General features: G+C 29.4%; 4 protein-coding genes across 15 annotated transcripts; 2 read left to right on the top strand and 2 right to left on the bottom strand.

Moving 5' to 3' along the window:
* Positions 1–1,054: 1,054 nt before the first annotated feature.
* LOC100880554 (ATP-dependent RNA helicase DHX30) lies at positions 1,055–5,738 on the bottom strand. Of its 10 annotated transcripts, none has more exons than XM_012295812.2 (14): positions 5,610–5,738; positions 5,295–5,498; positions 5,054–5,180; positions 4,930–4,971; positions 4,786–4,846; positions 4,305–4,696; positions 4,031–4,209; positions 2,961–3,944; positions 2,540–2,881; positions 2,247–2,470; positions 1,968–2,169; positions 1,711–1,894; positions 1,562–1,647; positions 1,055–1,488 (listed from the first exon to the last, which is right to left on the bottom strand). In XM_012295812.2, exons 2-14 carry the CDS (start codon positions 5,342–5,344, stop codon positions 1,296–1,298), a joined length of 3,066 nt encoding a protein of 1,021 aa, XP_012151202.2. In that variant the 5' UTR covers positions 5,345–5,498; positions 5,610–5,738; the 3' UTR covers positions 1,055–1,295. The 10 variants fall into 10 exon arrangements, with proteins under 10 accessions (XP_012151202.2, XP_012151188.2, XP_012151207.2 ...); XM_012295798.2 differs by having other exon boundaries at positions 5,295–5,495; positions 5,600–5,701; XM_012295817.2 differs by having other exon boundaries at positions 5,295–5,495; positions 5,610–5,693.
* A 23-nt stretch (positions 5,739–5,761) lies between these two features.
* On the top strand, positions 5,762–7,881 carry LOC100876898 (ribophorin I). Of its 2 annotated transcripts, XM_012295865.2 has the most exons (2): positions 5,841–5,979; positions 6,065–7,881. In XM_012295865.2, the coding sequence occupies exons 1-2, from the start codon at positions 5,891–5,893 to the stop codon at positions 7,725–7,727; spliced, it is 1,752 nt and encodes a 583-aa protein (XP_012151255.1). In that variant the 5' UTR covers positions 5,841–5,890; the 3' UTR covers positions 7,728–7,881. The 2 variants fall into 2 exon arrangements, with proteins under 2 accessions (XP_003700023.1, XP_012151255.1); XM_003699975.3 differs by having other exon boundaries at positions 5,762–7,881.
* A 111-nt stretch (positions 7,882–7,992) lies between these two features.
* LOC100876788 (deoxyribonuclease TATDN1) lies at positions 7,993–10,180 on the top strand. 2 transcript variants are annotated; one of them, XR_013040471.1, is made up of 5 exons: positions 7,993–8,170; positions 8,325–8,504; positions 8,944–9,337; positions 9,398–9,667; positions 9,745–10,180. XR_013040471.1 is itself a non-coding variant. In XM_003699974.3 (5 exons), the coding sequence occupies exons 1-5, from the start codon at positions 8,131–8,133 to the stop codon at positions 9,848–9,850; spliced, it is 924 nt and encodes a 307-aa protein (XP_003700022.1). In that variant the 5' UTR covers positions 7,993–8,130; the 3' UTR covers positions 9,851–10,180. The 2 variants fall into 2 exon arrangements, 1 of the variants encoding a protein (XP_003700022.1); XM_003699974.3 differs by having other exon boundaries at positions 9,398–9,601.
* A 295-nt stretch (positions 10,181–10,475) lies between these two features.
* Positions 10,476–14,881, bottom strand: Tmem214 (Transmembrane protein 214). The gene is made up of 9 exons (XM_003699972.3): positions 14,213–14,881; positions 13,816–14,012; positions 13,056–13,739; positions 12,771–12,981; positions 12,563–12,702; positions 11,468–11,594; positions 11,136–11,401; positions 10,922–11,073; positions 10,476–10,859 (listed from the first exon to the last, which is right to left on the bottom strand). The coding sequence occupies exons 1-9, from the start codon at positions 14,337–14,339 to the stop codon at positions 10,745–10,747; spliced, it is 2,019 nt and encodes a 672-aa protein (XP_003700020.1). The 5' UTR covers positions 14,340–14,881; the 3' UTR covers positions 10,476–10,744.
* Positions 14,882–15,013: the final 132 nt, after the last annotated feature.

The raw sequence follows: 15,013 nt of genomic DNA, 5'->3' as shown, positions 1-15,013 counted from the left end.
AGACTTGTATTGAAAATAATTAGTTATTAAATAATTTCCAGCACGAAGTCGGCGCTACACCCCGTACGTACCAGCTAATATGAAATAATTAATTACGTATTTTCTAAATATCATTTACGCACTTTCGTTATTAAAGAATGATCAGTGATTCCTTAGCTACTTTCCCATATCGTATTTGTTTGGATTTTTATTGAAATAAATTAGTTATTAATATCGAACTGCAAGGTATCGGATCATCGCATTCGGAACACACGAACTGACTAGAATAATTACTTAATTACACGTTTTTTAAATATTATTTGTGCACTTTTATGATTGAAGAATAATCAATGATGCCTCAGCAATTTTCTCATGTCAAATTTGTTACGATTTTTAATCAAAATAATTAGTTATTACTGAATAACCTATGACTAGGCTCATGTGTCCGTAGCGACGCCGTACCTGGCCATAGGATATTCATTAATAACTAATTATTTTCGTCAAAAATCGCAACAAATGCGACACGAGAAAATTGCTGAGGCATCATTGATTATTCTTCAATCATAAAAGTGCATAAATTATCTTCAGAAAACCTGCTATTAAATAATTATTCTATACAAGTCTCATATGTACCGAGTGATGTAGCGTCCTGCAGTGGGATATTATTTAATAACTAATTAATTTCAATAAAAATTCGAACAAAAGTGACACGAGAAAGTAGCTAAAGAATCACTGAACATTCTTCAATCATAAAAGTTCATAAATTGCGTCCAGAAAATGAATAATTAATTTTTTTTGTATTATCGTCTATATCGAGTAACGATAGCTCCATTGCGCATGCGCGCCGTGTACGCGGGATACCTTCTACTCCGCATACCTCCTTCACTTTTCTGCGCTCCTAATACCAGAAATAATTCCTGATTCCGCCCGCCAGATGATGCTGACAATACCATTTTCTGAGCGCGTAAGTATAAATTTTGAAAGACTTAAGTATCTTGCTTTTTGAGTACTTTGAACTTATTAAATAATTAACACGATGTAAATTTGCATTAAATAAAGGTGATATTATTAAGACTACAATTTTAAAGTTGTGTTTATTTATACTATTGTGGTTTAACATTACAAGAGATTGTACAATAAAAATAAAGATACAATACGTAATAAATAATTTTAAGAACTTTACAATGTTCATCAGTTTTTGTCCATAAATTTAATAATGTCTGTTGTATCAAGGTATTTCTACATATCTACAGAATAATCTTTTATACTATTTAAACAGTAAGGAGGATTTATTAAATAATATTAATAATTTATTACTAACATTCAGTACTAGAATCGATATTCGTTGATGATTTTTCTAACATATTTGCAAGGACAGTCATTACTTTTGTTTTATAAGATTTAACTGCTTTCAAATCATCTTCATTAGTATTTACACCTTGGTATTTAATTATATAATCTACTAGATTCCATATTATAGTTCGAAACTGTAATAGTAGTTTTGCCGTTCTGAAAAAGAGAATAGTTTATAAAAAATGTTTTATAGGTTTACCACTTGAAAAATAAATATAAAAATACAAACTCTTCGTCGCAACAAAATTCTACGTTGTCGATATTGTTTAGTTTAATATAGATTTTTTCCTGTTCATTAGGACAGTTTTCCGTATCCTGTAAACAAAATTTTACAATTTTGAAACAATATTATTACTTAAATATGTTTTAAAAACATACCTTAAAGCATTGAATGTCATTATGACTAAATAACAAAACTGATAAAGGTGTTAACATGCTCGTTTCAGAAATTGTGTACAATCTAGACACTCTTCTCTTTCTCAAATAGGTCATTACTTCGCTTGGCCACATTTTCCTATTATGGTTGACACTATCGTTATTAACCTCGACTACTGTAGAATCTCTAAAAATACAAATTAGAAATTTAATTCGTGTAGTCCGTATATATGCTTTTATAAAAGTATGTATATACTGACTCAGATCTTAAGGTATTTGCATATTTGGTGTAATAGCCTTTATATCCATACGCATTTCTTTTTATTAAATGATTAGTTGCTGCAAACAATATTGCCCGAATTAATTCATAATTATTACAGAACATATTTATACTATTACTGTCGAATGATGAAGTAAACAATCCGCTACTTATAAGTTCAGACGCATGCAGTTTCTGCAATTCTACAAACAAACAACAACTGATTAAAATATCGGAGCACATATTACATATAACTATTAAGAAATATACTGATACTTACGTTTCGCAGTATGAAAATATGAAGGTGCAAAAATATTTTCAAACTTATTATCAGGTGACGACCAATGATTGTAATATTGTAACATAGCGATATGATCGCTTGTTTTATGAAACTTAAGTTTCTGTGATTTAATGCTTGATTTTTCGCTTAATTTTTCGTCTAATGAAACAGTAGAACTCTCGCCAAACGGTATAGAGACTAATGATAATATCGGCTTTACACATCTAAATAATGAAAATGAGTTGTTTAAATTAGACAGTGTAACTTGACAAAATTTATGTATTATTACTTACTGGAAAACATAAGACAACACTATTGCTTTACTTAGTTTTGGATCTAATGAAAAATGCGATGCACGCTTTCCTAAGTCTGTAAGATTTTCATCATCGTCAAGAAATCCAAGTGCCTTCAGATTTTTTAGAGCATTACATATCGATTTACTACTAGGTGATTGAAGCATATTGCTAAAAAAATCGTTTACTTTCTCGTTACTGAGTTTTTTTATAGTAATAATTGTAGCCTCCAACGGTTCTGTAAATATTTCTGGTTTGGGATCCAAATCCAATGTGTCGTATTCTTTCTTTGTAATTAAATGATAACTTTCACCAGGTCTAGTGCGTCCGGCTCGTCCTTTTCTAAATATTTGTGGAATTATCATTTATACTTTCATTCTGTTTAAAAATAAAAAATATGAAACTTATAAAAAGGCATTACCTTTGATCAATATTTGCTTTTGATACCAAACTAAATGTCAATACGGGTTCAGTGTCGTTTTCATACCATTGATATTCTCTTTTAATAGCAGTATCTATAACGTAACAGACGTCTTCAATAGTAACGCTACATTCTGCAATGTCTGTAGCTAAAATGACTTTTGTCATATTTTTAGGTGCTGGGTCAAAAACTTCAAGTTGATTTTCATGTGACACTTTCGAATGAAGCGGTAATATCAATAAATTTGCAATCCCTGCATTTTTAAGTAAATTGTGTAGCCGTTTAATTTCCTGCCAGCCTGGGAGAAAACATAAAATACATCCAGGTGGTTTATTTTTAACAATCCACTGTACTAATTGTACTATTTCGCCAAAAGGAATTCTTAATTCCATTAAACCATGTTTTTTCAATTTGCTTTGAAAAATCTGAATATCTTCTTTAAAGTGCATTTTTACAGGATATAATTTTCCTGGAATATCAATAACCTTGCAGGAAAAGTATTGTTGAAATAAACTTTCATTTATAGTTGCAGACATAATAAGTAATTTTATAGATTGATTTTTTTGCAATATTTCTTTCATTAATTTTAGTAAAATATCATTGTGTACACTTCTCTCGTGAGCTTCATCTATAATCACGTGCGATATTCCTTCTAAAGTAGGATTGCTTTCCAGCATTCGCAGTAATATGCCAGATGTAGAAAATATAATAGAACCATGCAGTTTTGGTTTTATGTTATCAAACCGTATGTGATAGCCAATTACATCCCCCATTTTCTCATTTCTTTCCGATGCAACACGATAAGCTAAAGAAATTGCTGCAACTCTACGAGGTTGTGTCACAATAATATTACATTCACATGCTCGATTTTCTTTTGTATATTCATCCATAATAAATTGTGCAACTTGAGTACTTTTTCCACAACCAGTATTTCCCTTAATTAATAGTACTTGATCAGATTTCAATATGTCAAGTATTTCTTGCCTAAAAAAAAATTTGTCTATCTTAGTAAATTAAAAATAACTTGTGCGTGCATGCGGGAGCGTGTGTGTATCCATATGTATACATACCTATAGTTAGAAATAGGTAAATTACATATTTTATTTTCTCTATTTTTTAATTGTTTTGCTAATCTAGAATTACGTTCTTGATAAAAAGATGTGTTTGCTTCATACTTAAATTGTTTTTCGTCTGAATTATTTGCTTCAGAATCAATCATAGGTTGCTCTTTTATTATTGGTTGTATGGCCTACAAATAATTATTATGCATAATAATTAAATGTATTTATTGGTATAAAATATTAAATTAATAAATAAATATATATGTATATAGATAAATTTTACTTGTTTAAATGTATGTATTAAAGTTTGTATCTCATTTTTAAATTCTGACTCAAGATTTATTTCAACAGATTTTTGTTCTTCTGAAATACGTTGAATATCTTTGTAACTGTACAATACAGGTTTTTGTTTCTTAATTTTCCTATTTTTATCAAGCCATTGTAAACACATCCTTGCTGCAATCTGTTTAGCAGTTTTCTTATTGTCTGCCTCATAAGAAAATGACATATCCTGAGGCCATTTAATGTCAATACTGCATTTCACCATATTCTTGCCCTGTTCATTTTGCAGTGTTGAGAATGAGATTGATAGGCACTTTTGGTTCAATTCGTTATCGACAGCCTGATAAATAGCATCTAGAGTTGACACAGAATTTGATTTCCCATTTTCAGTGTCTGAAATTTATAACAAAAAAATATTTATTGAATTCATGTATATTTAATTTTCTATTAATATAATAAAAATTGTCTTTTATCATAGTTACCTTGTATTTTTCTCATTGAATGCTGAAAATTTAATGCATTTTTATGAAAATCCATATTTTGCTACAATATTAATATCACATTAATATGACTATTAAAGTAACTTTTAACTTCCTTCATATTATCAATATAATTAATATAAATACCTGTCCATGCTGATTTATCCTATTATTATCATGATTATTTATCTGCAAAAATTAAAATCATCATAATAGATTTAACAAGTTCATAAAATTTGAAATATATATATATATATTTATATTTTCTTACTTCTTTAAATTTATTTGATGTTACAAAAATTGATTTTTCTCTTAAATTACTATAAAACACTGTCTGAGCTTTATTAAATACCTTTAAATATGATTTACAAATTTGATTCATATGTAATGATCCCAAGCTGTTAATATAAAATTATATTAATTATTTTTAAGTAGTTTCCTTAAAGAACAATTAAGATTCAAAACTAATAAGTTTGTAAGATATCTTGCATAGGGATATGTATATTACTTACAAACTATTTGTTGACTGCCTTGAAGCAGATGTAATTCGAAACATCAACATCTTTTTAAATTCAATATTAACTATTTAATCAACTAAATTCTTTATGCAGTTATATATCTTAATAGGGCTGTAAATATTTTGTAGCATGATGATATTCAAAAGATTGTAACTATCTATATATAACAGTTACACCATTCATGTTCGTGTTCACCTACTTGAAAATAAACAATTACATAATTACATGAGTACTCATTATTATTTCTTTTTTTATATAAATATTATTATGTATCGTTTTTATTACGTATTTTATACAACCTCTAACTACCTCTATGTTATACATACAGAACACGTGCAAAGTTTGCATCATAGCCATAGAAAAGATTATGTTTAATGATTAGTAACTGTTTTCATATATTTTTGTGTTGAGAAGTCTGCTGAAGTTAACCGCGTTGTGCATGCAGTACGAACGAATAATTTTGAAACATTTTAGGTTTCCTATCTACATAACATATAATCAAATGAACGCCACGTCTATAACGTGCTGAGTGTAACTCGTTTGCCGGTTAGACAAAAGTGTTAAATAACCATAAGGTTCAAGAAATTTTTATGAAACATAATGATCAAAGGGAATATAAATATGTTAATACGAAATATCGGATTGCTTTTTGGATTACTTGTTCTATCTTCTGTCACGGGTAACACCATTGATCATGATCTAACTTTTAAAAGCGTGGAAAAACATATCGATTTACAATCACAATTAACAAAAATTACTGCCAGAATTATATTAGAAAATGGAAGCCAAGATCGTCATGTACGAAATTTTCTTTTCTCATTGGAACCGAAGCAAAAACACAGTCTCAGTTACATAGCAGCTTACAAAGAGCCTGTACGAGTTGAATTGAAGTTGGTCGAAACGAAAATAGCGGCGCATCCAGATAAGACTTTTTATCAAGTTGAATTAAAGGATCCTCTTTCTCCTGGGAGGACTGTGTCTGTAGAAATAGAATGGACATTAACACATGAGCTTGTGCCTCATCCGAAGGAGATCACACAGAAGGAAAAGCAGTTAGTGAAATATATAGGAAATATTTATCTTTATTCACCATATAGTATAACAAAACAAACAACCACTGTATCTTTACCATCACGTAACATTGAAAGTTACACTAAATTTAAGCCAGTCTCACAAAGTGATTCAGTTATTACATACGGCCCGTATGAGAAGCTTCCGCCATTTGCTTATGAGGAACTAAACATTCATTTTGAAAACAACAATAAATTCCTCACTGTTACTAGACTTGAAAGAAGTATTGAAATATCACATTGGGGCAACATCGCAGTAGAAGAACATATTGATTTATTACATACTGGTGCATTATTAAAAGGTTCATTTTCACGTTATGAATTTGCTAGAGAGTCAAAGTCAGGACAAGCCAGTATTCAAAGTTTTGATACTGTTTTACCTGCTGCTGCATCCGATATTTATTATAGAGATGAAATTGGAAATATTTCAACATCACATACCCGTATCAAGAAAGATTCGGTAGAATTAAATTTACGCCCAAGATTTCCACTTTTTGGTGGTTGGAAAACTAAATATATAGTAGGATATAATGTTCCTAGTTATGAATATTTATTTCACTCTGGTGATCAATACACATTAGAAATGAGATTATTGGACCACGTATTCGATGACATGGTAGTAGATGAATTAATTGTAAAAATTATTTTACCAGAGGGTTCAACAAATATTGAATTGAACCTTCCATATTCTGCAATATCTTTACCAGATTCACGTCATTATACATACTTAGATGTTACTGGTCGTCCAGTAATTTCTATTACAAAGAAAAATTTGGTTGAAAATCATATTCAAAATTTCAAACTGAAATACAAGTTCCCACGTATATTAATGTTGCAAGAACCATTACTCATAGCAGCAGCATTATACTTGTTATTCTTATTAGTGATTACATGTGTCAGACTTGATTTTTCGATTGATAAAGATGAAATTTCAGAAAGTAAATTACGAATTGCTGGACAGTGTGAAAAAATTTTAGCTGCACAAGATCGTAGAGTAACTTCTTATAATGAATTGGATGATCAGTTGGCATATTTAAAAGCAAATAAGGATGCTAATGCATTTTTATCTGTTGTGAAAAGCATTAATCAAGAATATAAGAGTGCAACAAGCACTATTGCTGAAATTGCACAACGGTTGAAAGGAGAATCTGGAGACATATATGATCGTGTTCAAGAATTACAAAAATATGATAGAACATTGAAAGAATTGTACAATCAACAACAAGCATTATATGTCGACAAATTGGTACCGGGTAAAATCGGTCGTCAACAATTTGTAGAAGCTGAAGCAGTCCTTACTAAAAAGAAAGAAGAATGTGTTGAGAAAATAAATTCCATTGTAAAATCTTTACAGTAATGAAATTTTTGCTTACACTTAAAGACTTAATAAAAAAATAGTTTAAACAATAATTTTAAAATGTTTAAATATTAAGTTAGAAAACCCTACCTATGTAATAAGTTAAGATTTGTAATAAATAATTGATTTATAATAAAGAAATGTAAATTGTTTATCTCATATTTTTTATTAATTAATTATAACAGTTATATATAGAAAATGATGACGAAAAATTAATATAATCCATTACAGTCAACAAACATTAATTTTAATAAATAATATGAAGGTATAATATCGGTTCTCATGAAACGTCAAATATCCCATGAAGTTAAATGCCATTGTACAACGCCGGTTAAACAAGACACCTGCTAACCTTTTGTACAGTATCGTGTCCGAGAAAGCTGTCATTTCATCGATAGGTTGAATGCTTGCAGTTAGAATGAGTAATTTACGAAAATTTATAGGTAATTCAATCTTTTACTAAATGATCACGTTAACAATTAGTACTTAACAATCGTATACGTGGTTTATAATACATCTTTTTGTTGCTTTAAAATATTTCTCGAAAGGTTATACATTCATGAATGATACAATCTATCGTTCTCAATTTTATTATAGATATCGGGGCCAATTTGACAGATCCTATGTATCAAGGAATTTATCATGGATCTCAGAAACACCAGCCAGATTTAGATAAAGTTTTAGAACGAAGTTGGAACAACAATCTTTCGAAAATTATAATTACTGCCAGTAATATTGCAGAAAGCAAAAAGGCCCTTGAAATAGCACGAACAGATGGTAAAGTGTTTATTTTTTTTAAATAAATCCTATTTATTAAAATGCATGTGATTTAATTAAAAAAAAATGAAGCATCGTCACTGTCGCGTCTCTCTATCACGGGCAGCTAGTTTATGATTTTCAAAATGTAACTTTTACATAAAACTATTGACATATTATACACAAGTACATTTATTTTATGTACCTTGCAGGCTTTTAACTGTAAGGGTAAAGTTTGATTACATTATATAATTATTGTTTGTTTGTTATTAGTAGATCGCGATGCAATCATTATATATGAAGAAACCGCTGAAAGAGAGATGCAATGGTTGCTGTGATTCTATTCTGTAACTGCAACATCAAAATGCATGTCAGTGGATATATCTAGGTACATACTATGCTATCATTTTAATTTTTTTTATTAAACATAATCATGTATTCATTGTTATTTATATTCCAGAACGTTTGTTTTCTACGGTTGGTTGTCATCCAACACGTTGTAATGAATTTGAAGATAGTGGTGATCCAGAAGCCTATCTTAAATCATTATCTGATTTAGCTGCAGACAATAAAGACAAAATTATTGCTATTGGTGAAATGGGACTAGATTATGATAGACTACAATTTTGTTCTAAAGATGTTCAAAAAAAGTATTTTGAAATGCAATTATCATTGTGTTCCACTTTAAAGTTACCAATGTTTTTACATTGTCGCAATGCTAGTGAAGATTTTATAAGAATTTTAAGAAAACATAAGGACATATTAACAGCTGGTGTTGTACATTCCTTTGATGGTAATCCAGAAGAAGCTAATTCTATTTTACAAATGGGATTGTATATTGGTATTAATGGATGGTATGATAAATGATCTACTTTTTCCAGTTTATTATAATACTGATTTCATCTTATTTATAGTTCTCTTAAAACAGAGGAAAATCTGTTTGCGATAACGACAATTCCGTCAGATAGGTTAATGATAGAAACTGATTGTCCATGGTGCGAAATAAGGCCAACTCATGCTGCTGCAAAAGATGTCATTACCAACTTCCCATCAATTAAAAAAGAAAAATGGCAACCTGACCGAATGATTAAAGGAAGAAATGAACCATGCACTATAGTGTAAATATTAATTTGTTGGTGAAAGTATAATCATAAATTATTAAATTACGATTGTTCATATTTCTGGTAAAAAAAAATTACAAATAAGTTTTAGTCAATATAACAAGTAGAATATAAATTATCTATTAATTTTATCCTTACAGCCAAATTTTGGAAGTACTTGCACGAATCAGAGACGAAGAAGAAGAATATTTGTGCAATCAAATATATAAAAACACAATGAAAGTTTTTTTTCCTCATGAACTTTAACATATTAATCACGAATGAAATGCTACCTTATAATCAGTGTGTGTTTAGCAGTGCACACTCGTACATGTAATCAGGGAAGAAAGCTGTGAAACTATATATAATGTGAAAAAAGGAAAATAATTTCTACCAAAATCATTTCTCAGAAGGAATGGAATGAAAGACTCATTTTTACAGAGCTTAATGGATGCGACGAACGTCATATTCCACCGATCTCTATCCATATAAAATATTTTCTTGTTAAAATTATCATTATCGCTATAATCATCGCCATTAGTTGAATTACTAGCGCTATTACAATTATATTTATAATAATAATTATTACCACACCTATATTTATCAACATTATTTTACAACTCCTATGAGCATCACTATTGTTATTCTTATTACAAACATATATTAGGCTAATGTTTTATATTTATACATATATATTATAAAATTAACCATATTCTCTACTTTTCCTTTATTTTTATAAAAAAAAAGAGCAAAAAATATCTTTATTTAATACATTATTCAATTCACACGTTAACTTGTTATATTCTTATTCAATCACCATATCAGAAACATTAAATGAAAATACATTCACAAATATATAAAATAACAGGTTTAAGTTTAGTACTAAATAAAATAGTCTATATATTACTTTAATCATTATTTAGACATAGATATTAACTTTAAAAAAACTGACATTCTCATAAAATTTGCAGGTTTTTAAAATATCATAATTCATTGGAATATTATACATGTTTCAAATATCACAGGTAAAATGGCCGCCACAATATATTTGGAAATATGTAATATTTTAACTTCGGAATCATAAAACTAAATGCTGAGGTGTGGGAGATTTTCACAGAGGAAATCAGTTTGCAACATCTAATGAATTTCATCCATGAAACTTTAGACTGTTTGCATTTTTTCATACACCCAATCATATGTCTGACTTGCCAATGATTGTGTTGTATCAATTGCTTTTGAAGCATAATTTTGTAAATTTTCAGGGCTTAATTTTCCTCTAAAAAAAAAAAAAATGTTTAATATTTGAAACTATCATTTCTGGGAAATTTGTATACTTACACAAAAACATTATGTTCTAGCCATCGAAATGTTGCAACTGAATATTCAGTAAGTTTTTCAGCGTATAAGTTTGAGTATACTATTACAAATTCTAAACCCTGATTACTCCACAAACGAATTTTACCTAACATTCCCGGAACATAATATTCAATCTAGAAACAATATAAATATTTATATATGAAGCAAATATTGTATCACAGTTTCTGATACTCACTGTTTCTAAAACCACAGGTCCATTCTTTATACTATATTCTGCAACATTTTCATAAATTTTGAAGAAAACATTTTTCATCACAAGATAAACATCTCCAGCTAATTTCATGTAAGGTTTACACGTGTCAATGGTTGCTTTATAATATTCTGGAGAAGTAGCTTCTATAAATTCAAGACCTTTAGAGGAATATTCTTGCACTATTGTCCATGACTGCTGCCCATATGTATATAATATAGTTCTTCTCAGACATTTACTTGTATTGGGTGCTATGTAATTATAATATTAGTAATTTACAGTTACAATAAAATGTGCAAAATAAATATTTATATTACCTTTAAAACAGCCTTGTTTACAAGTATCATAACCGACTATGACAGCAGTAAGAAGTAATAACAAAATAATTCCTTTTTTCCAAGGAAATTTTTTATCGGTGGAAGCTGTCATTTTCATTAACAATACCTGTAATACAATGATGTATTGTAAAGTTAATCTTCATGGAAATATATTCATTACTTAAAAATGCTTATAAGACCTTTTCTAAGCAGTACAGTTATCAGAGGTCAATCTGAATACCATAAAAACAAACATATTGTTGATTTGCTTAAGAGGATTTTATATTTCTTATGTAATTATATACACTTCTTACCTTCTGAATTAGTAAAAAAAAAAAAAGATATTTTCTAAACTATTTATATTAAAATACCGTTTCGCCAACGTTTTTTATTGAAAAAAGATATACGACGAATGATGTTAAATGTCGTAGCAGCGTTACCGTCGAAAGGACAATATGCGATCAATAATCTCTCCTCGAAAAAACAAGCTTACCTAACCTAAACTATAGTCAAGATTCAAATTTATCGTAGATGTCCAACGGTTGGCCACGTAACTTTTAACGATACAATTAAACTTCCAGCAAAAGTTTCGAAAACATTTGCCGTAAACTGTATTGATATTTAAACGAGCCTGTTCACGTGTGAACTTCGGCACTTTGCCAAAATACAATTTATACGTCATATACAGCGGAACCGATGTTAAGTGCCTGCGCACACGTAAGATACAAAAGAATTGTAAGTACTACGCGGGCACTTTAAATGATTTTGCATCAAATAGTTTTCATCACGTAAAAATAAATATTTAATTTAACGCTTTTAATAAACTTTTACATATTATATTTGTATGCTAATTCGTCCGTACTATATATAGCGACTCTCCCGTTAGAAGAGACAAAGCAAATACCACTAACAGTACCGCACAACTACTCTTCCGTTCTTTATTCTACGACAACTCGAATAATCATTTAACCGTTAATACAGAATAATATTAACCTCCTATAATGTAGTCCCCTTTGTGTCTTCCAGTGAAAGAGGCACTGTGTATAATGATAATTATATATCATTATTTTTTTCAAGGTTTACCTCAAGACTTACCTTACAAATTTTACTGCAATTATTAGCCAGATTTTCGTCTCTACCCTTCTTCCACCTTTCATTTGTTGCCTGGAATACTACACAGGTTTCTTTTAAACATTTTGTTTCTAGTTTTGTACATAAAATACTCCATTTTGCATCTAAAAAATTAAATAGAATTAAAATCATACTTTCCATTAAATCGTTTCGTAATAATTATAAATATTACCGATATATGTTAAAAGAAGATGAGATTGATATAAATTCTTAACATAGAAAGACCTCCAAGCAGAAAAACATAAAGAATCTGTAGCCAAACAATCTACAAGAGTTTTCACTAATTCATCTCTGTAGTTTGCATGTACTTTTGGTGTAATTTTTCCCATTAACATTTCAAATAACTTCACATAACTTATATTTTTATTCTTAATTAATATTGACTGAAAATAATTAACAAACTTTTAGCATATCATTTCAAAGTAATAGTTTAAGTTTATAAAAGTTAGGTACATACTCTTAATTTCTCCATACTATTATTTATTTCTCTGCCCACATTGGCAGGAATATTAAGTTTTCCAGAACATGTATCTTCGACAATGTCAAGATAAAGTTCTGGTTTAAGATCATAACAATTTCCATGCTCAAAAACAAGATCATTAAGAATTTGGGCAATGTAACTAGAATAACTTTTTGTCTCCAACATGGGAGACATTACTTCATGCCATACTTTCAAACCCACAGCCAAGTTTTTTCTACCACCTTGAGATAAAGCCCATAGCAAAGACAAACCAATGGTTTTTCTATTTTGATAAGAGTTTCTCACGGTAATCAATTTAGGAATATTAGCAACAGTCATTTCAGGGTTAATACGTGCTAAAAGTTGTAAAAATATTTTATGACCCACAGCTGCTGATCCTTTAACCATATCAGTGGCCATTGTAGTAAGAGTATTTTCATAAAAGAGTTGTGCAGTTTGTTTTCCTGCCATTTCAATAGCTTTTTCCAAAGTGGTAGAAATTGGTTTAGGTACTATACTTAATGGGTAATCTTTAGGTTTTCCAGAAAAGATTGCATCTTCCTTATCAACTGGTATTTTCACATTTAAGAAAGCAGCAAGATCTTTTAGCCAAATCAATGGAGCTTCTGGGAATCTGGTTTGACCAGTAGTTAAAACATTACGTATTTCGTCTGCATCAATCTGTTGGAAATGAGTATTAGTAAAGTTATATATGGATTAGATACAAAGTCTATTTAGAATACACATGTATTCATACCATATTCAATGCATCTTTTATAGATTTTGGTGGTTTTTCTTTAGGTTCTTGTTTCTTCTTCTCAGAGTGCTGTAGTTTTTGTTGCTTCTTTTTTTCTTCATTTTCTTTAGTTTTGTTTTCCTTTTCCTTTGATGGCTTCTTATTTTCTTTATTGTTATCCAAATTATCATATAAAGTTTTCACCTGACTCAAGGGAACTGAAATAAATTAAATTTTTGACAAACATATTTTTGTATCTGTGCAATATAACACAATATTAGATATTCTAAAACATATTTCCATAACAGTTTCATACACTACTCAAAATAGACGATAATATTTATAGATTACAAAAATTAGAAATAAAATATAACTAAATAAATTCTTAAGTTAATAAAGGTTAAAAGATAATGCTTACGAAAATCTTCTACTTTTGGCGCATTTTCGATAAATTTCTTTTTTTCCGCCTTAGTAAGTTTATTGATCTTTCCATTGCTCTTATCTTTTTTATTTCTTCCAACTAATTCCCATCCACCAGACGACATAGTGTAATAAATGCAGTAAACAAATGCACTCCTAACAATACTTTAAAAAAGGCACTGAAATGTTTGTTGGCAGTTGTGTTGTCGACCGAACATTGTACATACGTGGTCGCGCATGCGTAGTATATGCTTTGCCATGCGCTATTATTGTTCACAGTAGGTAACTTTTCCGATTCTTTTATAAAAACATATGTTAACAATAATATTAGATATATCCATGTGAAACTTTTAATTAAGTTTTCTAATTACCCAATACTTAAGTATATGTATATAAATATATATGAAGCGCATTCAAATTTTTATGCTGAAGATCATTAATCAATACAGTAGAACACGACCCTAGAATTCTATTCATGAGTTATGACTGTCGATAAATAGAACGATAAATTTTGTACGCATACATAATTGGCACATTCGGACCCGCGGTATTCACATTGCAAACATTTCTGTGCAGACAGTATCTGCATACATTCACAGCATACGATATTCTCGACCTCATCAAACTACCTCAAACCTACTCGGATACTATTTCCACGTAGATAGCATACACATGAACAGAACCATCGGTAACGAAGGGAACTACTTTCAACAACTGTTTTAATACATGATTTCTTTTGTAGGAGCTAATTTGCAAAATTTGAAATGATTCCAAACATGACGGTTTTCCAGAGAACAGC

The sequence above is a fragment of the Megachile rotundata genome, chromosome 14, assembly GCF_050947335.1.
Source record: "Megachile rotundata isolate GNS110a chromosome 14, iyMegRotu1, whole genome shotgun sequence".
Lineage (NCBI taxonomy): Eukaryota > Metazoa > Arthropoda > Insecta > Hymenoptera > Megachilidae > Megachile > Megachile rotundata.
This window is presented reverse-complemented; position numbering and strand designations above follow the sequence as displayed.

Excerpts from the sequence above, each read along its gene's own strand:
- LOC100880554 (XM_012295812.2), bottom strand. The coding sequence starts at position 5,344 with ATGTTGATGTTTCGAATTACATCTGCTTCAAGGCAGTCAACAAATAGT. Across the intron at positions 4,972-5,053 it reads CATCAAATAAATTTAAAGAA|ATAAATAATCATGATAATAA; the intron begins GTAAGAAAATAT and ends TAATTTTTGCAG. Across the intron at positions 1,489-1,561 it reads GAATTTTGTTGCGACGAAGA|AACGGCAAAACTACTATTAC; the intron begins GTTTGTATTTTT and ends TCTCTTTTTCAG.
- LOC100876898 (XM_003699975.3), top strand. The coding sequence starts at position 5,901 with ATGATCAAAGGGAATATAAATATGTTAATACGAAATATCGGATTGCTT.
- LOC100876788 (XM_003699974.3), top strand. The coding sequence starts at position 8,131 with ATGCTTGCAGTTAGAATGAGTAATTTACGAAAATTTATAG. Across the intron at positions 8,171-8,324 it reads TAATTTACGAAAATTTATAG|ATATCGGGGCCAATTTGACA; the intron begins GTAATTCAATCT and ends ATTTTATTATAG. Across the intron at positions 8,505-8,943 it reads TGAAATAGCACGAACAGATG|AACGTTTGTTTTCTACGGTT; the intron begins GTAAAGTGTTTA and ends TTTATATTCCAG.
- Tmem214 (XM_003699972.3), bottom strand. The coding sequence starts at position 14,339 with ATGTCGTCTGGTGGATGGGAATTAGTTGGAAGAAATAAAAAAGATAAG. Across the intron at positions 14,013-14,212 it reads GCCAAAAGTAGAAGATTTTC|TTCCCTTGAGTCAGGTGAAA; the intron begins GTAAGCATTATC and ends AATTTATTTCAG. Across the intron at positions 12,703-12,770 it reads TCTTCTTTTAACATATATCG|ATGCAAAATGGAGTATTTTA; the intron begins GTAATATTTATA and ends TTAATTTTTTAG.